The 26390-nt window shown below is 29.0% G+C and overlaps 1 protein-coding gene across 2 annotated transcripts; it reads right to left on the bottom strand.

Annotated features, from left to right (window-relative positions):
• Positions 1-35: 35 nt before the first annotated feature.
• Positions 36-26193, bottom strand: LOC111676022 (coactosin-like protein). 2 transcript variants are annotated; one of them, XM_046945424.1, is made up of 5 exons: positions 26022-26193; positions 25294-25782; positions 820-902; positions 522-762; positions 36-449 (listed from the first exon to the last, which is right to left on the bottom strand). In XM_046945424.1, the coding sequence occupies exons 2-5, from the start codon at positions 25342-25344 to the stop codon at positions 333-335; spliced, it is 492 nt and encodes a 163-aa protein (XP_046801380.1). In that variant the 5' UTR covers positions 25345-25782; positions 26022-26193; the 3' UTR covers positions 36-332. The 2 variants fall into 2 exon arrangements, with proteins under 2 accessions (XP_046801380.1, XP_046801379.1); XM_046945423.1 differs by having other exon boundaries at positions 25294-25750.
• Between the last annotated feature and the right edge of the window lie 197 nt (positions 26194-26390).

The following is a 26390-nucleotide window of genomic DNA, read 5'->3' as shown; positions in this document are numbered from 1 at the left end:
GAATGATTTCAAACAAAACATAAACATAAAAAATGTATTATTTAAAAAAATTTAATGTCTTAAATACACTTAGAAGCTAATCAGGACTTTTATTGCAACAATTTGCTTTCTTACGCTTAAAAAAACTGTTTAATATTTAAAAACGAAAAAGAAACTTTTTTCCAAATGTTTTCTTTCTTTTTTACACTAAAAGTTGCATTTTTTTTATAAAAATTGGTTCTGTTTTCTTTTTGTCTTGAGGTTTCTGTTATTAAATATTAAAATTTTAAGAAAGTATTTTTTTATGTAGGAGAACTTTTAGAATTGTTATTGTTAGGTTCTTGGGGGAAAATTTAAAAATTACGAACACCAGTACCATAATTAGCACCACCGGCACGATTTAAAGCATCACGGAACAGTTCAATATCCAATTCAGTATCAGCACCTGCTTGAAGTTCAACAGCAAAGTTCTACGAAAGAAGAAAACCGAAAATGCTTATTTGTTTATTTTATAAAACTTAAAGATTTAAATAGCTACTCACATTTAAGACATCCTTAATAATAGCCTTATCGGTGGACATTTTAGCTCTTTGTATAACACCCACATCCTGTCCAATCCATGTTAAGAATATGAACTTTTTTCTCTTGGACATTTCATCGCCCATCTGTATGCGTATGTAACCAAAGGCTCTTTCATTGTCACCGAACTGCTGGCGAAACTCTTCGAAACATTGACCACGGGCAGAGCAAATTATTTGTGCACCATCGAATTTGAAAACGGCCCTAAAAGAAAATAAATTTATTAGTTTTAAGAGACTTGAACTTGTCTTGCTTACTTACCATTCTGTGTCCGTGAGATCAGATCGTACATCTTCGTAGGCTTCACGTATGGCATCCTTGTCTAATGATGTGGCCATTGGCATCTAAAATAACAAAAATTATAAAAATAATATTATTTCAGAAAATTTAAAAAAAAATATATTAAAAAATCTGAATTTAAATTGATCAATCTCGGAGGACACTGGTTCGATTTCTACCAGAATTTCTAACTAAATGTTTTTTATAACGATGTTTTATTTTTCGATTTTAACTATTTTTTTAAGTCGCTGTATTTTTGCTGTTTAGTTTTATGACAGAAATTTGATGATGATCATTTTGAAAAATGGTTTATAATTTTAGAATCTTTATGTTTGAAGGAGGAAATATCAGCAATGTAGGTGGTCATGGTTGGAGCTTCATGTGATCATGATTGTGGTGATTATGGCATTTAAACTTTAAACAGAAATAAGTGCCTCCCGTAGGTTTTGGCTAAGTGTTCTAGTCTATTAGAGGTCGTCTGTTCAGTTCCCACTTGAGATGCTATTCAAGGAGCGCACAACAAGCCCAATGGGAACCTTAGTGTATTTCTTCGAGTTTGATGATACAAACATCTTTTTTTCCTTTTAATCAAACCAACAAACTAACTATCTCTTCGTCTGTATATCTTTATATCTATCTATCTATCTATCTATCTATCTATCTATCTATCTATCTATCTATCTATATATCTATCTATCTATCTATCTATCTATCTATCTATCTATATATCTATCTATCTATCTATCTATCTATCTATCTATCTATCTATCTATCTATCTATCTATCTATCTATCTATCTATCTATCTATCTATCTATCTATCTATCTATCCATCTATCTACATCTATCTATACTATTTATCTATCTAGATAGAAGTCATTGTAGTACCAATATTTGCGATTTACAGGCGCATAATACCCTCTCCACTATAGTGGTGACGGGTACAAAGTAAATTACAGAATTAATCAATAAACTTTTAAAAATGTTTCTAAATAATTGTATCAGTCGCACATACTGCAAATTCTAAGAAATTTTTGCCCTTTTAGAAAAAGGAATCCAGCAGCTTCAACTATTACCATTTTTACAACTTTTTTTTCAAAATTAATCAGAATATCATTAAAAAAATTCACGCTAAATTTAACACGTTGTTATTTAATTAATTAAAAAATAATTGAAAAATAAAGTTTTGTTTATTTAAAAGCAAAATTTATTACGAAATAATAAACGTTTTCTGAAAAAAAAAATTATAAAATTCCATGAAAAGGCTTTTTATAATATATATAAAAAAACGCAACATAATATTGAAAACAAAACTGCTAACCTAACACAATATTTTACAATTGACTGAAATTGAAAACGAAAGTTTTTTCACAAAAAAATAAAAACACTTTGTTAACAATTGCTAAAACAAAAAAGTACACAAAAAAAAACAAAAATTTCTTAACATGCAATTTTGTTTAAATTTATAATAAAGAAATTAAAACTTTTTAACACCAAAATATAAACTATTTGTTATAAAAACAATCATGATTTTTATATAAAAATAGAAACAAAAACAACAATTAAGGAGTTTTTTTTGTTAAAACAAATAATTCCTTTTATGGTTTGTTAGGCCATTTAGAAAAAAACTCAATTTTATTACTTGAAAATGTTTATTTTTTATTTATTAAACAAATTCATTGTTTTGTTTTTAATTTATAACCAAATTGGGCAGTTTAAGGTTTTTTTTGGTTGAATTAAAGTGATTTATAAGCAAAAAATGCAATTATTTAGACAGAGATTCAATAAATTGTAAAAAATATTAACACCAACCAGGCATTTGTAAATAAAATAAAAAAACATATTCATGGTGGCGTTTTTTTTTTTCTTTCTTGATTGTGAGTTTCAATTTTATGAAGTTTTTCAAGTACATCACGTATTTTTTTCCAGTCAACTGAATGGGTGATTGACTGCATGTTTGTATTGATTGTATCAATAACGTAAAAAAGTCAATTTTAATTTTTAACTTTAGGTGTGATGCATTTCAGGAAATATAAAATTTATGCATTTTCATAAATTGTTCACTAAACAAATATATTAAAAATCAATAAAATTGTTAAGAAAATAAACAAATCATAATTTTATAGAAATTTATTGTTTTATTTTGTAACTTCTTGTGTTGCGCTTTTACTTGCTTATTGTAAGGAAATTGAGGAAGTTGTATGACCGGTAGTGAATAAAAAAAGAGAAATGCACTTGAAGATTGAAATTTTAATGGTTTTCTACTATAGGCTTTGTTGGAGAATATTACATTTTAGAATTTTATGGTTTTTATTGAAAATTTCCATTGTTGAAAAAAAAAATCATGAGTGGTGCAAGTGCTCCCAGGTGTAAGCAGTCGTAAAACGATGCAAAATTTGAGCGTTTAAGTAAATTTCTAAAGAGGATTTTTAATGGTTTTAAAGACAATAGAGCTTGATTCTTAGATAAACTAAGGTTTTGAAGAGATAATAGTACATTTGAAATAGATATAAGCTAGAAAGGGCAAATACGAAGTCCCGGTTTTATGAGGATTCGGTGAAATAATGGACGGATTGGATTTTTTCTTTATATTCATTTTCAAAAGACTTTGGCTGAAGAACATGAATGGTCCAAAATTCATAAAAATTGCGGCCGAGTTAGATGGAATCAGAAAGTTATGCTGAGTTCATCAGAACTTATTACTTTAAGGAAGAACGGCGGTCTCAAAATTTTATTCAGTAGTAATTGGTCCCCCTGGGGTACCTCTCCTTTTGGTGTGATTGCAAACCCGGTTGTTGTTCTAACAGTTCGACTGTGGTCGATAGTTCTTTCCTAGGGGAAAAAACTTTCCATTGATATAGCTGTCGCTCGGTTGACAATCTTTGGCCGAGTATGACTCGGGTCGTTTCGGAGCGTAGATTCAATTGTCGTGGGAACATTGAAATCCCGGTGAAAAGAGTTGCTTCCAAAACCCTTATTTAGAACTATTAACTGGTTATGTTCAAATGTATCTTCTGCCTTTTCTTGAAATGATTTGACATGGGGTAGGTACAGGAGAACCCAAACATCTGGTATCACGTTAACCGATAGCTCGTAGGTTAATGTTTCGGAATTTTTTCTGTCCCGGTTATTAAGGAGGTTCGATTGCACCAAATTTACGGGAAGTAAATGTCTGTTAAAAGTCTGATGTACAATTAAGTCTATAATTCCGAACTTATCAGTGCTGTTGGCAAGACAATAGATACCCCACAAGTAAATGATTACGGAACTAAGCGTTGCAATAGAGTTCATGTTTAGTGTATATGATATACAATGAATGTAGGCTTATACGGATCTTGTCCGTCGGTATACTTGAAATGAGTGTCTCGAATGTAATTCTCCATGGGTGTGTCGAATGAATAAGAAGTTTGATGGATAAAATGGTGATGGATGAAAGATATTTTGTACAAGTGATACCAATTAATTTTCATCTTTTGTACAAGTATGTTTAGAGAAAACTCTGTTCATACCAGATTTAGTAAGAACAAAGTCCTCGGCTTATTTGATCGACTCGTGTATCGATCAACCAAATACGCCTCTAGTCGCCTCTAGTCCCATCTGCGTGGTTTTAAACGCAAGTAATGTTGTTGCATCTCGGAAGTTAAGTAACTGGACAGCAATGGTCAGAGAAAAGATATCTCGAGTAATTGAGCAAAAAACTAGTTAACCTACGAAAATGCCCACCAAAGTGTAAGATACATAAAAAGTCTTTGGTGAGTGGTCAAAGAAGCTCAACTTATGGATGAAACAGACCCCCGTGAAATAACTCACTTTGATATCTTGAGCCGATTGTTATACTTTAATGTGGGTACAGGACCAATGTTTAAGCAAAAACGTATAATATCTCTAAAGTAATGTGGAAGATAAATTTGTTAATCTTTCACCCCATTTTGACGTATTGGGGACTTTACTACACAAATATTCTCCTCTCATACTACTCATCTCATACTGAGAGTTTCGAGAAATAAATTCTCATTTTTTATAGAACATGTTTTGGCAGATCGAAAATTCATAATTTCTATGTTTAAATAATGAAAGGTTTTCAGCAAAAGTTTTGAGTTTATTAAAATTGTTATATCATTTAAAAGTTCAAACTGCAGAATTCGGATTCACTACTTATCAGTCAGTTTTGGTGATATTTTTTTTTACTTATTGACTTAAGAAGAGTTGGTCAAGCGTAGATTTGATTGTTTAACTTGTATGCTTTAGTTATTTCGTTAGGTTTTTCCTTTATTATGTTTAAATTCACAAACATTGAAGACTACTACATAATGTCTCAAATAAACATATTTTTGTTAAACACATTAAATTTATTTTTTTTTTTTTAATATTTTTCTATATTTACTTTGTGCGCTTAGAGTAGACGGTTTGAATTCTGTGAGCTTACTATACGATTTTATGTGAACGCTTTGAAAGAGCTTTAAGAACTGACCAAATGATTAAATCAATTCAAAAAAGTAATGCCAACATTTTACAAAAATATCATGATTTTTTATGAAATCATTATAATTATTATTAGTCAGTGGTTTTGTTAAGTACAGTATGTTTACAACAATATAAAAACAAACTATTAAGAAACTTTTTTAAATAAATTAAAACTGAATAAGAGATATTACAAAAACAGAAAGATTTGTACAGATTTAAAATCTGTAAAGAATAAAACCCAAAAGTTTTTTTATTCAAATAACAAATTTTAATATTCTTGATATGAAATCTACTTTAAAACTGTTGATATTTATATATAGACATTTTCATTTGTTTCTTTAATTCTAAAATCTTTACATATCACATCCGTATCCGGCATACAAATAATATTTTGATTTGAAATATGAAAATATAAAAAGAAAGAAACAACTTAAATGCACAAAAAAATGTTTACTGCTGATTATTAATACATTTGTTATATGGTTTTTTTTCATTTAAAACTAAAATATAAAAAATGCAAATAAAAAATACATTTACAATTTATGTAAAATTATACAAATTCACACATTAGCCAGAGTTTAAACAGTGTGGTATCATAGAGTGTATCACCACTACTACTACCACCACAACCATCAAACATCATCATCCTTAATATTATTGTACACGACATTGCTGTCGTTGTTCATCAGAGTATCATATCAGAGAAAACCACAAACAGTAGTTGAAGATGAAGAAAAAAAAATTGAATTTCATTTCAAATAAAAAAATCCATAAATAAATACACATGTTGTAAAATAAACGCAGCTCAAATGCAAAAAAAAATATACTGACTGTGTTGTATTTAAATATTTGTAAGTTGTATATTTTTTGCTGCTTCTTCTACTTGTTTATTTTCAATATTTTTGCATTGAATTTTTAAAAATAAATCTTCATTATAATGCGCTAAAAAAAATGAAATGAATATGCGACGTATTTGCCTGGTTACGCATTTTAGAGGGATAGTTTTGTTTGTTTTTGTTTTGTTGAAAGCGACTACAAAAAAGCGGATAGATTCTTCTCAAGACATCGTTTTGTAACAAAAAGTTAATACACTCCCAAAAGCCTTAACTCTAACTTGTATGGACCAGCATACAAGAGGTGACCTTGTATGCTGGTTGGGGGAAGGGCGATAGATGGAGTAGTGTTTGAGGACATTTGATTTAAATCTTCTTATATCAAAAGAGACAGGGAAAATCTTTGCATGAGGTTTTTTTCACAAACTGAATAATGAATTTTCCCTGTAATCGGTTGTGCAGTCCACTTTTGGTGTTAAAAAACAACAATAAGTCTTGAAGGCGTCAAAATCGACTCTGTTAACACGATCCCATACAGAGATTTTCATCAAGTCGTGATTAAGCTATTCAATCATATTGTGTCTCATTGCCCCAATCTTTAGAGGACTTGGGCTACAATTGAATGAATAAGAATGGAATATATTGCTGTCATCCGCAAAAGAGTAGATAGAGTTGGAAGTTTGACTTAGAAGGTCATTTATGAAGATAAGAAATAGGGTAGGGGAAAGAACGGAGACTTTTGATTTAAATTTCAAACCCTGAAGGAAGCTGTAGTCGATATTTGTTTCCTGGAGAAACATTTTTCAATTGAAACAGCTGTCGAAGTGTTGACAATCTTTGGAGGAATTAGACTCGTGGTAGTTTAAGAACGGAAATCAATTTGTCTTGGGAACATGGTTCTTTTTTGATTGGTACCAGTTTAAAGTCTAATGTTCTATTATGTCCAATTATTGTTGTCCTAGAAATTGATCTTCTTTTGCTAGAGATAATAGGAAATTTAAACAGAACTAGTTCCATAACTAGTTACCCGTATTCAAAACGAATTGCTTTCCAGACACTACATTGTAGTGATTACAACGTAAGGGAGATAGAAAACTTTTAAGAAAGCATTTTATCTATCTCTGTCTAAGAACAGGTATCGGCAAAGTTAAATATAAAACTTATAAAAGAGATTTTGGGATTAGAACTTTTAGGTTATCTAGGTGGAAGTAAAGATATAATTTATACTTTTTAACGTATTTAAAACAGACATGGACACAGGCTCTTTGTGAGAACATTTTACCTATGTATATCTGGCTTACAATAGACATCGGCAAAGAGAAGGAGAGAAGGGAACTTAAAAGAGAGCTTTCTGATAAAAAAAACTTTAGGTTATCACTGTGGAAGTAAATTATTACTGAACTAAGAAAGTATGTGATATTTCGTCGAGGAGAGACTGGGGAGAAACTTATAAGAGAACCTTTTAACTATCTAAGATTTAGAAGAGGCATAGGCAAAGAGAAAAGAAAATATGTTTAGCTGCGAACATAGAAATACAATTTTTCCTTTTAATTTGAAAATGCAGGGTATTATTTCTACATCTAATAACCAGTAACTTCTCGATACAACTATTAATATGAAAAAAAATGTATAAAATAATTTCGCATTGCTGCCAAAACTAAACAAAGAAGCACAGGCAACGATGCAATCAATACAAGTTGCACATTACACTAAAGATGGGGAACCAGCAAAAAAAAAACAAAAATGGGAACCCCAAAAAATTAAAAAAAAAACTGAACAAAACCAGACGGACAATTTTGTTGGCATTTTATGAGTAAATGGGGAGATGTGAGTCACAATTAAAATGAAACAGCAAAAGAATTAACAAAAAAAAACTCCACATATATAATTTACTCATTACTATAAAATGTTTCAAAGAAATTCCAACAAAAAAAGTATTCTTTTTTTTGGTTGCTTTAATGTTATCGTTCAAAATTTATTTCCTTTAAATTTTGATAAAAATAAAAAAATATTCTCCACACACACATATGTAGTGAAAAAAAGGTGAGTCAATCCTTGTCACTGTCAAACATTTTAAAGGCGTGTGCTGGTCACTACAAACTTACTAATGAATAAAATGAAAAAGAAATCAAACATAGAAAGAGAGGAAAAGCATAAACTATAGAAAAATTAAACAAAAGCGCGTCATGTTTGCATTTTCTCTGATGTTTACTCAACAAACGAACAAATATAGACAGGCCATCAGACAATTCAAACACAGATGTTGGACGGACAGATTGACAAACATTTTTCTTACCCATACTCCTCCTCTCGTTTTGTCACTACTCGTTAGAAGGTACCTATTAGGTTCATATTTATTTAGTCATCCACATTTTTTTATGTTGTCAGGCAAATGTTATCATCCAGCAACTCTCTTCTTATTTGTGATAATTAACGCTTTTGGTTTGGTATTTGAAAAATGACGATAAATTTAACTATAGTCTAGAATATAACTTGTTTAAAGTCCGGACTATAGACAAGTTTAGAGTTCAGACTATAGCCTAGTTTATACTTGAAACTATAAACTAGTTTATAGTCCAGACTACAGACAAGATATTATAGACAAGTTTCGCTCCGATCTTTATAGTCAATATTATGGACCAGCTTAGAGACTAGTTTAGTGCTGAGATTATAGACAATTGAAGAGTCGAGACTAAAGTAGAGTAGTCGAGACTATAGACTAATTTATAGTCGATACTATAGAATAGTTTATAGGCGTGTAACTATAGACTAGATTAGAGTCGGGACTATAGACTAGTTTATAGTCGAGACTATAGAATAGATTATAGTCGATACAATAGACTAGTTTATAGTTGATACTATTGACTAGATAAGAGTCGAGACTATAGACTAGTTAAATGTCGAGACTATACATAGTTTAGAGTAGAGACTCAAGACTAGTTTTGAGTTTAGACTATAGACTACTTTAGAGTCTAGACTATAAGTTAATTTATAGACCATACTATAGACAAATTTATAGTCGAGATTATAGTTAAGACTATATCAAAGATTATAGTCGAGACTATCGACTAGTTTTTAGTCAAAACTATATACAAATTTATAGTTTATACTATAGACTAGATAAGAGTCGAGACTATAGACTAGTTAAGAGTCGAGACTATACATAGTTTAGAGTGGAGACTCAAGACTAGTTTTGAGTCTAGACTATAGACTAGTTTAGAGTCGAGACTATAAATTAGTTAATAGCCCAGACTATAGACAAATTTATAGTTGAGATTATAGAATAGTTAATAGTTAAGACTATATCAAAGATTATAGTCGAGACTATAGACTAGTTTAGAGACGAGACTATAGACTATATTACTAGTTTCAAGTCAAGACAAACAAGTTTCGGTCCGATTTTATGATCAATATTAGGTTTATAGACTATTTTATACTTTAGAAAAGATTTTGACCAGACTATAGAATAGTTTATAGCAAAAACTTTAGACAAGTTTATAGTCGAGACTATCTAAAATTTTATAGAAGAGACAAGATTATAGAAACTTTGGACAAGTTTATTACCGAGAAGTTTAAAGTCAATTTTAAAGCCTTCTTAAGTCGAGAATTAAGATTAGTTTGTAGTGGGCACTTTAGACTATTTTCTAGTCAAAAGTATGAACTATATTCTTACAGTCGGTATTATAGACTATTTTATAGTTGAGATCAGTTTATAGTCAAAACTATAGTCGGCACTACAGTGTAAAGTCAGTTATGAACTCATTTCTAACAACAAATGATCTTAATCCTTATAAAATTATGAATATTTCCACTTCCTTTCCTTTAACAAACATGACACCAAAGGTGAGAAGTTGTAAAACTATAACTTTTGACGTTTTGAAAAAAAAAAAATAACTTAACTAAATCACTCAGACATTTTAAAATGGCCTTTTAGCGTTAAACACAACAGACAGGACGCGCCCTAGTTTAGCATGTTGAAAGGATATAGAATGAAAGGAAATTATATGAAATTTAACAGTAACTGACACTAAGTCATACATGTGTGTGTTAATACTTAAAAGGATATTTTAGTTTTATTATAATGAATTTCGCAATGTACTTTACTATTTATTATAAAAAAAGAAACACAAAAAAATTAACACGTAATATACAGAAAAAAATTAAAAAAACATAACCATGAAATAAATATAAAAAATGTAAAGAATCATGTGCCACACAAAAAAGTGTGTGTGTGAGTTTTTTTTTCAAGAGGGAGCGTTTTATTTTACAAAAAATTAATAAATGAATTTATATAAAAACAGATTTCTTTCCATTGAAACATTAAAAAAAAACATTGGATAAATGAATCATAAAACTCTCCAAGAAAGCGAAAATAAAACCTGCACTCACATTGATTTCAAACCAAATAAAGAAATCAAATTAAACACAAAAAGAAACAACAAAATACCAGAAGCAACAACCACAACAACAATAATAAACACTCAGATGAACGGACGGATGGACGGACGGGCACAAGATGAAAATGAAAACTTCTGTTTGTTTAAGTGGCAATGAACTTTTAAAATGTTTAAATAAAACATCTTGTTGTAGTTATTGCGTTTTATTTATTTTATTTTAAAGTACATCATTTTAAATAAACAATTAAAAGCAATAATACAAAACAACAACAACAGCAGCAGCAATAGTGGACTAAGAAAAAAAAGTTATAAATCCAACACTTTATAACATAATTATTAATTTTTTTTAAAGAAATTTGTGCCAAAGTGTGGCGAATTTGATCAAAAAACCCGTAAGTTCTATAGTAGGGACTATAAGTTAGTTTTTAGTCGATGCTAAAGCCCAGATTATAATTAAGACTATAGTCGAGATCATAGTTTATAGTTCAGACTATAGACAAGTTTATAGTCGAAGCTATGGACTTGTTTATAGTCCAGACTATTGACTAGTTTATAGTCGAGACTTTTGACTAGTTTAAGTCAAGTCCATAGACTAGATTATTGTCTTGACTATGGACTATTTTGGAGTGGAGACTAGTTCATAGTAGTTTTTAGTCGATACTATCGGCTAGTTTATAGTCGAGACTATTAACTAGTTTGTAGCCGAGACTACTGACTAGTTAAGATCTAGTTCATCGACTAGATTATAGTATAGACTAGTTTGTAGTCGGAACTATAGACGCACTTATAGAGAGGACTATGGAATGTCAATACTCGGTACTGTAGAATAGCCTGTAGTGTGGACTAAAGAATAGGCTATAGTCGGAACTACAGATTGCTCTATAGTTGAGACTGTAGAATAGTCTATAGTCGAGACTATAAAAAAGACTATAGTCGAATCTTTATGATAGTCTACAGTCGGAACTGCGGAATAGTCTATAATTAGGACTGTAGAAAAGTCAATAGTCGGAAGAATAGAATAGCCTGTAATCTTAAGAATAGAATAGTCTGTAGTCGAGACTATAGAAAAGTATATAGGCGGTACTATAGAATAGTATATAGTCGGGACTATAGAATGGTCTTTAGTCGGGACTATAAAATAGTCTATAGTCGGAACTGTAGAATAGTCTATAGTAGGAATTGTAGAATAGTTTATAGTCAGTACTTTAGAATACTCTATAATCGGAATAATAGTATAGTCAGGAATATAGAAAAGTTTATAGTCTTTATATAATATTCTATTATTTGATTGGGACTTAAGAACAATCATGAGTTGGGACTATAGAATAGTATATAAAAGGAACTGTATAATGGTGCATATATGGGGCGGTAGAGTAATACATAATCCAGCCACGGATCCAGCTCGAGCGTTTTGGGGACGAGGGTGAAATTTTGTTTTTTTACTTGTTTTCCTTTTTCATTTTGTATGAAAAATGATTCGGTTTTGGAGAGAAAGCGCCTGACATAGTCGGTACTATTTCCAGTTAAGACTAAATACTGGTCAAGTCTAGAGAATAGTTTGTGACCAGTTCTTTAAAACAATTAATATTGTTTCTTGTTTAAATGTTACTTAAATCAAGAGTTTTAAATTAAATAACTTAATCGATTACTGTAAACTTTAAAATCATTAAAAAGCTATTAATTAATGAATAACTCATCAAGTATTCTAAAAACACATGTTGGAAAATGTTTTCTTGATTCCTAATTAAAATTGTAATAAAATAAAATCTCTAAATAATTACTTGACAACAATTAATGACGACCTTTTTGAAAAAAATCTGATATTTGTAGAGATTCTGTTTTTTATTTCAATTTCATAAAACAACAAACACATTTCAGATTTTGTTTGTAACTAATATTTCAATGTCAAAACAGTTTTAAACGCTTTGTAGTAAATCGGTAATTTGTTGTCTTAATAAGAAAGTTTAGTTTTTTTTTGTGTGAATTAAATGCTTTCACTTTGATTTACAATAAAAATTATTTTAGAAAACTTATTATAAGAAGATCACGGTTAAACTACTAATAATAAAGCAATTAAATTAATGCGAATGACAAATATGACAATGACAAATAATGATTGATACAATGTATTAATTAATTGAAAACATTTTTAGTAAAACAATTTAGTTTGTGGTTTTTTTAAGTTTAGAAAATTTCTAGCAATTAATATTCTATAGAATAAATTGATTCTTTCAGCATTTATTTTAATTGATAAATGCTACTCAAAATACCTAATATAGCGTTAAAGCTTAAATTACCGGTTTTAGTGCTCAAAGATCATTTGGTTTTTGTTTCTTTCACTTAATTTAACTTGCAGCTGTTTTTTTTTTTTTCTTTCTTTCTTTAAACTTTAAACGTTTCAAAATAACCATGATCTTTTATATTTTATATATTTTAGTCTGGTTGTCGTAAAAAGAAAGAAACGCTTAAATATCCATCATTATTTCTTGTTTTGTGGCCAAAGATTAGTTGAAAACTTTTCTTCTTATCATCAAGCGACTTTATACAGAAAGCAGTTGTTATTTTGTTTCGTTTCTTTATACATTTGATGTATTTATCTACGCGATTAAATTGGTAATCGGTTTTGAAGAAATTAAAAGAAAGTGTTTTTTTTTTCTTTTTTGAAAAACATTAAACCATGATTACATTCCAAAACTGAAATGCCAAATGTGTGTATTTATTATTTTAAAATTGTATGTTTCAAATACGCTACACTTTGTTTCGAAACTGTGGGTTTGAGTTAAATGAAAAGAGAATATTAATGAGATTATTTTTGAAGCTAGATAGTTCGATTTATCAATTACTTGAGTATAATTCATTGTTTGAAGTTTAAGAATGAAGTGTTTAATTATCTTTAGTTATAGGAGGATTTAAATATTGTTTACAGAGATTAATCTATTACTGAAAAACACAATCATTGTCGGTGTGAAATCAATAGTTTTCGACTAGACTATACACTAGTCTATAGACTGGACTTTACACTACTCTATTGACTAGTACATAAACTAGTTCATAGACTTGGCCATATACTAGTTAAAAGAATGGTCGTTAGACTAGTTCATAGAATAGACGTTTGACCAGTTTATAGAATAGTCGTAAGACTAGTTCATAGAATAGACGTTTGACTAGTTCATAGAATAGTCGTAAGGATAGTTCATAAACTAGTAGATAGACTAATTCATAACTTAGTCATTAGACTAAACCACAGAATAGCCAATAGACTAGTCCATAGATTATTTCATAGAATAGTCGTTAAACTAATTCATTGAACAAACGTTTGACTAGTTCATAGAATAGTCGCTAGACGAGTTCATTGAATAGACGTTTGACTAGTTCATAGAATAGTCTGTAGCATAGTTTATAAACTAGTAGATTGACTAGTTTACTAAATATTTACAGAATAGCCATTATACTAGTTCATAAATTAGTTCATAGACATATTTTAGACTAGTTTATAAACTATTTTATAGTACAGACCATAGACAACCAACCACATTTAAACATGCTACTTGATTAGCATTTTAAAAAGGTAAAAATTCCAAAAAAAAAAACATTTACTTGCTAAAAAGAAGTTTAAACGAAAGAAAGACAGACAGACAGAGAAATTTTGCACAAGAAAAAGAAAGGTTAAGGCAAAAAAAAACTACATATTTAAGTAATGTTGTTAAACATAAATTTTTATAGTCCATAGATTATTTCATAGAATAGTCGTTAAACTAATTCATTGAACAAACGTTTGACTAGTTCATAGAATAGTCGCTAGACGAGTTCATTGAATAGACGTTTGACTAGTTCATAGAATAGTCTGTAGCATAGTTTATAAACTAGTAGATTGACTAGTTGACTAAATATTTACAGAATAGCCATTATACTAGTTCATAAATTAGTTCATAGACATATTTTAGACTAGTTTATAAACTATTTTATAGTACAGACCATAGACTAGTTTTTAGTTTAGTCCACAGATTTGAACTTAGACTATTCCTCACACTATTCCATAGACTATTACTAGTGTAAAGACTATTATAAAGAATAGTCATAAGACTAGTCCATATATCTAAGACTAGATTATAGACGAGCAGTTAGAGTAATCATTAGACTAGTTCATTGAATCATATGGAATATTGTTCATAGACTTATACACCGAACAGTCCATAGATAATTCCACAGATTCATTAATTTGATCATAGATTATATTTTAGACTAGTTCATAAACTATTTTATAGTACAGACCATAGACTAGTTCGTAGTCAGTAGTTCAGTCTAGACTTTTTCTTGCACTAGTTCATGGACTAGTCCATAAAGTATTCCACAGAATAGGCCTTAGACTAGTTTATAGATTAGTCATTAAACTATATCATAGAATAGTCATTAGACTAGTTCTTAGTCTAGTTCACTAAAAAAGCTAGATAATAAACTAGTCCTAGTCTAGTTCATATACTAGCCCATAGTTTATATATTACACTAGTTCACAAAATAGTTTATAGTCTAGACCATAGGCTAGTTCAGAGTCCGGTCCATAGACTAGTCCTAAGAATAGTACTTAGACTTGTCCTTAAACTAGTCCATAAACTACTAGTAAACTCGTCGATAGACTACTTCATAGACAAGTTCATAGTCGGGTCCAATAATATGGACAACTTCATAGGCTACTCCATAGACTTGAACTTAGGCTCTTCCTTACAATAGTTCTTAGACTAGTCATTAAGCATTAAGTAATTAGAATATTACACAGAATAGACATTAGACTAGTTTATAGATTAGTCATTAAACTATTATTATAATAGTTCTTGGAATAGTCCACTAAAAAGACATCTAAGTCTAAATCATAAACTAGTACATAGTCTAGCCCATAGTTTATATGTTAGACTAGTTCACAAACTATTTTATAGTCTAGACCATAGGCTAGCTCAGAGAACAGTCCATAGACTAGTCCTTAGAATTGTACTTAGACTAGTCCATAAACAAGTATATAAACTCGTCGACAGACTACTTTAGACAAGTTCATAGTCAGGTCCAATAATATGCACAACTTCATAGACAACTCCAAACACCAGATCTTATACTAGTTTTAGCCCAGTATGTAGACTAGCACCTAGTCTAGTCCTTAGACTAGCCGTTAGAAAGACAAGTCCATAGACTACCTTAAAGACAGATTGATATGAAATCTTAAGTAAAGTTTAATAATAAAAAAACATTTTTTAAATTACTAAATCTTATAAGTTTCATTTAAAGAAAATCTAATTTATAAAACAACTTCAAAATAGGTTTTCTCAGGAATAGTAAATGGGGTGCAGTCATAATCTGATTCTTGTTCTTCTTCTTTAAAGTAGTAACTTAAATAGTCGTTTTGTGTTGCAATTTAAATATTGTTGTTTACATTCATTTGCTGTTAAATGCAATAAAATAAAACATAAATCAAGTGTTTTTTTGCAAACAATAAAAGCAGTTGTTTTTATGCAGTCTGATAGAAAAAAGAGGTATTAACTAAAACACTGCTTTGCTCTTTTTTCGCGAACGTGCGATTCTTGATAATTTTTGAAACAAATTACAATAAAATTACAACTACTACATGAAAGTTTTAAGTCTGTTAAATTAAAAAATTTTAAGTTAAAAAAAACTATTGCTATTAAACAACCAACCACATTTAAACATGCTACTTGATTAGCATTTTAAAAAGGTAAAAATTCCAAAAAAAAAACATTTACTTGCTAAAAAGAAGTTTAAACGAAAGACAGACAGACAGAGAAATTTTGCACAAGAAATAGAAAGGTTAAGGCAAAAAAACTACATATTTAAGTAATGTTGTTAAACATAAATTTTTATTGCAAATTTAAAAGAATTTTTATTTAGTTATAAGAAAGTCTATATAGTTGTGAGATATGTATATATGATAAAGGGTTTCAAATCGATATTAGGTTTATATTAGATTTAGATTCAGAATAGAGTTATATCGGTTGTTACAATTACAATTTTGTTACAATTAGTTGAGATAAACAAATTAAAAATTTTATCTATACGTTTAATTATGAAAGTAACTGTTTGACTACATATATACAGTGACTGCATGAGAATGTATAGACATTTAAATTGCATGATTTTTATCTCAAGACATAATAATGCGTGTGTATTTTCATTATATGCATTAATTTGTTTCTTTATATAGTTTTTTATTGAAATTTATGACTAAAACTTCCCGCACATTCACTAATCTCTCCTCCCCTGTCACACAATATAAAAAATGTGTGTCTGCATTATTATATATATATTCTTAAAGATCAACGAAATAGTAACAACAAACAAGACCTTTTTAATTAATTGTTTAAATGGGACAATTAAGAAAACTGAAATGTTAGTTAGATATACTTTATACTTTATAAGTTTCTTATCAAATTGTGTCAATATAAAATGTCAATTTAGCGTAAATAACCCTCATTGGTATGGATGCTCTTTTATTAGGGCTTCATTTCTTTTTTTATACCCCAAATAACCAATATTTGAAAAAAATATTATAACACAATATTTCTAAAAACAGTACATACACATATGATTTAATTGTATAGATAATATTTGAATGAAATCACGGGATTTTTATATCACAAACTGTCAGTTTGTCTGAAGTTTTTACAATTTTTGCTGCTAACAATTAAATTTGATTAAATTCTATTTGTTTGACATCATCAAACTCTTTTTTCCTGTTTCCCTCTAATCTATGTTACATTTTATGAGTTAGATTGTTGAAATAAGTAAATTTAGCTTTTATCTTAATTTTGTGTTATCATTATAATGTCATATTATCAGTTTTTTTAGTTATTAAATATTTATGAATATTTATGCAGTAGGGGCGAATATTTTATTCAAAAAAATCATTTTGGATTCAAAATTTTGCTTAGTTTTGCTTTACTATTGTGAATTATGTTTAATATCATCAGGTAGTTTGATAGCATATTGTGAATGTTCTCAATAAACTGTAAAGCGCCAGTTTACACAGGAAAACTTTTCATTTTGTGGGAGAGAAAGAGATGGTTCTCTTCCGTTCACAAATTCCATTCCATTTTTCACAGTCAGTCCTAGGGAGGGGGATTTCTTCTAACAAAATCTTCAGGGTGCCAGTACATTGTTAAGATGACAACCTCATCAACATCACGTCCATGCTGAACGTGCAGTTTACGTTCCCTATTGGTTATTTGCCCATTGAAGCGTTTTTGTTATTCAAGGCTTTTTTGGGGTTCTATAAATCGACTTTCGAATAATCGAAAAATCGACTTTGTTCCATAAAATCGATAACTCGACTATCGTCTGTGAAAAAAGTCGACTTTGGAAATAAAAGTCGAAAAGTCGGAAAAAGTCGAAAAATATAAAAAAGTCGAAAAATCGAAAATAGTCGAAAAGTCGGAAAAGGTCAAAAATAGTCACAAAGTCGGAAAATGTCGAAAATAGTCAAAAAGTCGGAAAAAGCCGAAAATAGTCGAAAAATGTCGGAAAAAAACAAAAATAGTCAAACAGTCGAAAATAGTTGAAAATCGAAAAAAGTCGTAAAAAGTTAAAAATCGTCGACAAGACTGAAATACTCGAAAAGTCGGAAAAAGTAAAAAATAGTAAAAAAGTCGAAAATAGTCAAAAAGTCGGAAAAAGTCGAAAAATGTCGAAAATAGTCGAAAAAAGTCCGAAAGTCGAAAATAGTCGAAAAGTCGACTATTTACAAAATACTAAAAGTCTAAAAGTCGACTTTTAACTAAGTGAAATAAGTCGAAAAATCGACTTTGCATAAAATACAAAAAGTTGAAAAGTAGATTTTTAACTAAATGCAAAAAGTCGACTTTTACCTAAATGCAAAAAGTCGAAAAGTCGACTTTTCGTTTCAACTATGAAACCCTACTTTTTTTAAGTTTTATCTTCGGATTATTATGTTTGACGTTGTCGTTTCTTTTCCTTGTCTAACTTCATCTTACTCGTATTTCGGGGCTTCTCTTGAGACACTCTTAACATCGATGTTGATTTCGCCTAATAATGCCTAATGTTGTCACCCTTAATCACAGGATTCTGACTTGAGATTCCTTTGAGAGAAGTAGGATTCGACTGTATAATATAAGAATGGCTGATATTTTTCTTCTTAGATTTATTCTCCTGAGTCCAGATTCTCTTTACTTCAGATATTGAAAGAGTGTTCAACTGATGGGAAATTGAACTTTTTAATTACAGAAATAATTTTAAAATTAAAATTATTTGATGATTTAAATAATTATTTTAAACATAAATTTTAATTTATTTTTCTTTAATAATATAAATATTTATATACCAAAGATAATATAAAATAAAGATATTATTATCTTTTCTATATATTATAAAAATATCTATTTTATATTTTCTGCGGTTTTATTCATTTTATCAACACAGCTAATAAACCATGATAATGATATTTATTAAATATTCTGCTTTATTTATAAAAAAAAGTGTGTAATAAAAAAGAATGCGGAACAAAATGATTTAATATAAAACGGGTTAAAAAGAAACTCAAAATAACTATTGAAAAACAGCCCACAGAGAATAGATAAAAATTTAAATGGAACAAAAACTCAAAGAAAATACTTTCATTGTGGAATTCTAACTGTTTGCTTCAGAAGCGATTTTTTTGCAATTTGCAAATAAATAATTGAAGAAATATTGTTTTTAACAACGACTAAATTTAAAGCAGTTTACAGCTCTTTTAATGTTCGATAATTCAGGTTGTGAAATTCTATAGCATTATGTTTTCGATCTATAAAGAGCTTTATTTCGAAACCCTATTGCTCTATTGCTTTCTTGTAGAAACCAGCATGAGAACCTAGAAATTGGCAATAATATAGTTTACAATCTAGTCTATAGTCTAGTCTATAGTGTAGTCTATAGTCTAGTCTATAGTTTAGTCTATAGTTTAGTCTATAGTCTAGCCTATAGTCTAGTCTATAGTCTAGTCTATAGTCTAGTCTATAGTCTAGTCTATAGTCTAGTCTATAGTCTAGTCTATAGTCTAGTCTATAGTGTAGTCTATAGTCAAGTCTATAGTCTAGTATATAGTCTAGTCTATAGTCTAGTCTATAGTCTAGTCTATAGTCTAGTCTATAGTCTAGCCTATAGTCTACTCTATACTCTAGTCTATAGTCTAGTCTATCGTCTAGTCTAATCTGGTCTAAAGTCCAATCTCTATTCTAATCTATCGTCTAGTCTAGAATATAATATAGTCTGTTAGTATAGCTTATAGCCTTTCAGAACAAGTTCTACTAAGATTTTGTTCTTGTAAAAAATCCCAAGTGTTGTTTAATTTTTATGAAACACTGTAATTTTCCCATAATTAAACTACAATGTATTTTAAACACTTCCATACTGTAAAGCAGTAGCAGCCAGCATTTTTAGACAAATTAAAAAATGCTATTTACAAAAAGCAATGTTCTTTAAATATACAACCAAATTCTATTAGAATTAATTTGAAAAACAAAAAAAATGTTTCATGAACTGAAAATAGTAAACTAAAATTAGAAACACTTCAGTTTTAATAGTTTAATGTTGTTGCTCTAATAAAATCCCAAAAAAAACACCATTTTCAACAAATTTTGTTAAGCAAAGCGGATTTTTTTTCTAAGATAAATAGATAGATATTCTTCCAAGTTTTAGTTTTCATGTTTGAATTTCTAAGGCAGGGGGTACTTGAAATATATATATTTTTTTAATTTTTTCGAGTGAGTTAATTAGAAATTTGTAAAGACTACAAACCACACGATACAGGGAATGATACATTTAAGTGAAAAATATATACATACATATATTGGGGATACATACTTAGATACGGATACATCTACTAACACTTTATCTAAATGAGTTTTTGATGTATTTTTTTAAGAAGGTTTCAGATGACATGTTTTGTTATTTTTTTTCCTTTTCCATGTTTTTTAAGAGAGTTTTTTTATTAATATTTTTTGAAATTAAACTAGGCAATTAGTTGTGGGAATTTTTAAACAAGTACAGTTTTAAATGTTTTAATTTTTTATAAAAATTTATTTAATCTCAAAGGTTTTAAAATTTCAAAACTATTTTATTGAAAAAACAAACTTCTTTTTATTGTATTTTATTTAAAATAAATAAAATCTTTAGAAAATCATAAGCAATGATTTAAAAGTTCGCTTTAAACAAAAACACCTTTCTAAAGAACAATTGAACATTTGTTTTTGTTTATTTCTACTTTTGTTGTTAGAAACTTAATAATGTTATTAACCTATATTCTGTTGAAATATACAAAATAAAAGAATGCGAAATTAATTTAAATTTGTTTAAAATAAGAAAGTCCAGCTGAACATGATTTATCAGGCGTAAGTTTGCTTTAAACAAAAATGTGTTAGTTTGCAAATTATATGCATTTGTGGGCACAGTGGTGTGAATAGAAAAATTAATGATAAATTTAAATTTTCAATGTTTAACAAACACAAAGTCAAATTTAATATTCTTAAAGTTTACTCAAATAGTCATTACTTTACTGTCCCCTAGTAACAAAAATAAACTAACTTAAGTGAAAATTTGTATTGCCTATTGATTATTCATGGGACTACTTTTCTGATCTATGTAGTGGCGATTGGCTTCCTCCCAAAAGAACATGTTAAAATAGTTAGTTGGACACTAACTAATGAATACAATGAAGCAAATTGTTTATCAATATGAATCGTCTCTATTCTATTGATATGTAGATAGAAGGTAATTAGTAATTAAATGGTCTCAAATAAGCTGCTTATTGAGTGTCCGGCCTCATGAACCTTACCTAACCTGAAGACATCAGTTTACGAATTAAAGCTAATATTATTCTTCAAAGAAAGTCTTCTCACTGTTGAAACGTAATAAGAAACCTTAGATATAGGCCTTCAGTTAATCCCGCCTAGGATTGTTTGGAATCATCCTTTTGTACTGCTGGTTAGTTAAATATCGAATTAGTATTTGTTCAAGTCAATGTGTACGAGAAAAAGGTTAAGATTCTGCATAATTTTAACGCTTATAACATTTGTTATCAATATTACATGGATCGCTTCTTATATAGAAAGTAGTTAATCAGTAATTAAAAGGGACTCAGCTGCTTTTCGAATATCCGGCCCTATGCACCTTCTCTATCCGAAAGAAAATAAATGAAAATAAATTTTATTCTTAAGAGAAGTCTTTTTACAACTTCTGTTGAAATGAAGTACGAAACTATATATATGCCTTCAGATAATCCCATCTATGCTTGTTTGGGACTATCCCCTTAAACTGCTGTATCGGAGAATTCAATTCAAAGCGAATGATAAGATTGGTTATCAATATTACATGGATTGCTTCCATTTTATCGATATCTAGAAAGAGTTAATCAGCTCTTAAACTCTGTTCTTAGAGTATCCGGCTCTTTGAGCCTAACTTAAAGTTATCAGTTCATGAAATAAAACAAATTTTATTCTTAAGAAAAGTCTTCTCATAACTTCCGGTGAAACGAAACAACAAACCTTATACATAAGCCCTCAGTTAATCTCGCCTTTGGTGGTTTGGGACTATGGTTAGTTAAATATCGAGTTAGTATTTGTTCGAGTAGGAGAAAAAAGTTCAGAAGAATTTCAAAACCTTTTTAGTTGATTTTACTCAATCCAATACCACTGTCCTTATGTGTGTAGTTTTAATATACACAACTGCATTCTAATCTCACATTAACAAGCTCAATCTCAAATATTTTGAAATTTAAATAAACTAAAATTATGGCAAAAAAAAACAGACAGACTTACAATCGCTTAATTAAATATTTTAATTGTTGCTAAGAACTCTCCAGAGAACAAAACAAGAAATTACAACTCTTTTAGTTTCTTTAACGATTCTGTTGACACAATAATTGAATGAATTCCTAGAATAAAATATTATCAATAAGGGGAAGACACGGACCGATCGCTCATTAAACAAACCAAAAAAAGCAAATAATAATGTCAAGTAACAAATAAAAAAAGGAAACAATAAAACATTGTTTTATAAGCATTTATTTATATATAAATATAAAAAAACAATATAAAGTGATAAAATATATATATAAAAAAAGAAATACAATAAAAAGCATTTTAGAACGTGTTCCCATAAAAAAATTACGATTTTTTTCTTCAGACATAAACTAGTAATGCCGTTTTTCGCTTGTTTTCTTCTTGACGTTTTTTTTTTTTTTTTTGCTTTTTTTGTTAGAAATGTTGATTGAAATGAATGTAACATGTTCTATTTTTTTTAATTTAACAGTTTGATTTTAAACTAAAGAAAATTATTTATAAAGTTTTGAACGAATTGTGAAAAAAAATCCATTAAACTGGCACGAGTCTAGTTTGAATTTGATGATTATCTTGAATGTTTCTTTTCATGCTGCTTTAAATGTTTGTAATTAGAAAATAATTAAGTTTTTTTTCGATTTTTTTAATAATAAAGAAATTAACAAATTATTAAAGTCAATCTTAAATAAAATCTAACAAAAAATTAGCCCAATTTTATTCAGAAGTAAAGGGACGATTTGTGAAATAGAATTTAAATATTGCAGTAAATAGTTTGGATTCTATGACATTTTTTGGACCATGATTCATGTCAAAATATTGATCCACTCTTTAGTGTCCTAATGTATCCCTTTTGTTAACGGGAAAAAGAAAAAAGATAGTGATTACTTTACTGTCCCCTAGTATCCTACAGTGTAGTTTCTAAATAAAACAATCTTAAGCGAAAATTTGTATTGCAATTAACAATTCATTGGTCTAATTTCAAGTTGCTTGATGTGGCGATTGGCTTTATCCTTGAATAAGAACATGTTAAAATAGTCACCGAGAAAGTCCGGGGGCTAGAGGTGACCCAAGAAGGGGTATGTTAAATCGATAGTACGGAACTATTTCTGCGAACTAAAGTATAGTTTAAGTTCTTACAAGTATTTGTTGCCATTTTGGAATATCTTAAAAGAAGTTCTGTTGAAACGAACGCCTAAGATAGTGTCAGTTTATCCCCTCGGACTCTGGAGAATTTCAAAGCTAATGATAAGTAAAGTTTCTAAGACGATTGGTTATCAATATTACATTTTATCCATATCTAAGAAGTAATTAATCAAAAACAAAATGGACTTAAATGGATGTTGTCTTACCTAACCTAATTGGTTATCAAAATACATGGATCGTTTCCATTTTATCTATAACTAGACAGTAGGTAATCAGCAATGAAATGGACTTAAAGGAACTTCTAAGTGTGTCTGGCTCCATAAGCCTTACCTAACCTAAAGATATCAATTCGAGAATTAAAAAACAAAGTTTACTCCTTAGGAAAGTCTGCTCATTACATCTGTTAGTAGTGTTAGTGTAGTAAAGGTCTTCAGTTAAACCCGTTTGGGTTGTCAGGGACTATTCCTTTGATCTGCTGAATGGTTAAATATCGAATTAGTATTTGTTCAATAAAATGTCTAAGAGAAAAAAGTACAGACACAGGATAAGAATCGCTTTTATGCCGATCAATGTTACATTTTATCGTTATCTAAAAAGTTATTAATCAGAAATTATATGGACTTAAATGGGTGTCCGTCTTACCTAACCTAAAGATATTAGATTCCTAATGAAAACGATGCTAATTTTTAAGAAATATCTACTTATAAAATGAAATAATAAAATTGAAATAAATGAATTGTTTATACATATAACAGCCGAATCGATGTAAGCTGTAGAAGAAGTCTACAGAATGGTCTGCCGTTAAGAAGACCCCCTTAAGAAATCCACAATTCCATTCTTTATTAAATATTGGACTACAAACGATATACAATATTAAACAGCATGTTGTTTACATTAATAACAATTGGTGTGCTTTTCAATATGGGTTTAAAGTTTTATAAACAAATTTCGATAAATCTTCAGAATATACTATATAGAATCGGAAAAAGAGCCAATGCCGCATAAAAGTGGATGGTTTTGGAGTTTTATAACAAAACGTAGAATTCAGTATGTTTTATAAGGGTTGTGATTTTTAGTAAAAATCAAGGAATATATAGGCCAATGTCGGATAAAAGAGGACGATTTTAGAGTTTTATAAAAAAGAAGTTATTGGTATAAAAATTAAGAACCCGATATTGTTTTAAACTGTATCAAATGTATCAGTAAAAAACAAGGAATATCATTTGCATGAAATAAAAAACAGAATGTTATCGATAATTAACATATACATATATAATATGGACTTGTTTTGATGCTTTTCAGAATTCTTCTTCTCTTATTCGGAATATCAAATTGTGATGATATTCCGAATAAGAAAAATCCAATCAAAGACTTTAGATAATCCGCTTAAAATCTCATGACATAATTTCCAACTGGGTTTAATAACTTTTAAAAATTTCCTCGAAATCTGGAATTATTTGGTGACAAAAGGAATTTTTTTTAAAGTCTAAATATAAACATGACTTAAAAGAAAAGGAAATTAAAAACTTCTTTTATGGACTGAAACATTCTTGTTGTTATTGTTGTACTTTGAAGTACTAGTACTTATTTAAAGAGAGACAGACAGGTCTAACTTTAAAATGTATATAAGTAAAGAACAAGGAATATTTAATAAGAAATCAAAAGTCAGACAAACTGAGAGATATATACATATGTACATATATATAGAGAACAAGAGAGGAAAAAATAACAAGAAACATAAGAAAGATTAACTAAGAAATTAAGAAAATGTAAGAAGAAGAAAAACACTTACCCTTCTGGGTTTAGATTCAACCATTTGTTCAACTTCAATACCGTCTGACATCTTGTTACAGTTGCTTTTGTTGTTGTTGTTGTTTTTGGAGTAGTAGTAGTAGTTGTTGTTGTTGTTGCACTTAACTGAAGGCGATTTAACTTTAGTTTTTATACTGTTCTCAGTCACACACTACTTGTAAGTATATGTTCCTTTTACTTATTCTGATTATTCCACCGACTTTGTTGAGACGACAATGATTATGATGATGATGATGCTGCTGCTGTTGATGATGATGTTGAGATGCTGCTGCACGTTCGTCGTTTTAGTTCTTTTTAAGATTCTTTAAGAGCCCCGCTTTATTGTTACAATGCCGGTTTTTGTTAATTTTTTTGTTTCGTTTCTTTTCAATAATTTTTATTTAGCACACAACCACAATGTATGTGTTTCAATCGTCAAGAAGTGGGAAAAAAGTGAACTGATGTTGGGGAACGATATTATTTCTTGTTACTTAAACAGAAATTATATTTTTTTATAAAATATTTTTTTATATTTTCAATGAAATATAAAAAAACAAAAATATGCAAAGAAAAATCTAAAAAATTTTTAATTTCTTTTGATATAAATAAAGAAGAAACCGCCTTGATTGAAAAAAAAATTGAACAAAATTTGTTAAAGCCAAAGAATAAAGGGGGTCCTTTTTTTAATAAAAAAAAACTACAAAATAATGATCTAAATCACACACACACCTTTTTGGTTTTGTAAATTTTTAATTTATTACTTATTTTTTAGCAATTTAAAAAAAAACAACGGTTTTTCAAGATTCAAATTTTATTTTGAAAATTATTTTTTTTGTTTCTGTTTTACGCGTTTAACACGTCTTGTTCGCTCAAATGTTACTCACGAATAAAACGTCAAACTTGTGATTTGACTATAAACGGACTCCCAACAACTGAACTAAACTCGTAATAAATGCTACAATACAACCAAGCAACCAGACCAGACAACAACAATAACAACATCAATTGCTGCAGTGGCAGCATAAACAAACACATGAGAAATAAAGTCGCCGCAAAAATACAATAAACTCCACACACACAGATACTTACAACTACAAT

The sequence above is a fragment of the Lucilia cuprina genome, chromosome 3 (assembly GCF_022045245.1).
Source record: "Lucilia cuprina isolate Lc7/37 chromosome 3, ASM2204524v1, whole genome shotgun sequence".
Taxonomy (NCBI): domain Eukaryota; kingdom Metazoa; phylum Arthropoda; class Insecta; order Diptera; family Calliphoridae; genus Lucilia; species Lucilia cuprina.
This window is presented reverse-complemented; position numbering and strand designations above follow the sequence as displayed.

Excerpts from the sequence above, each read along its gene's own strand:
- LOC111676022 (XM_046945424.1), bottom strand. The coding sequence starts at position 25,344 with ATGTCAGACGGTATTGAAGTTGAACAAATGGTTGAATCTAAACCCAGA. Across the intron at positions 903-25,293 it reads TTGAATCTAAACCCAGAAGG|ATGCCAATGGCCACATCATT; the intron begins GTAAGTGTTTTT and ends TTGTTATTTTAG. Across the intron at positions 763-819 it reads GATCTCACGGACACAGAATG|GGCCGTTTTCAAATTCGATG; the intron begins GTAAGTAAGCAA and ends ATTTTCTTTTAG.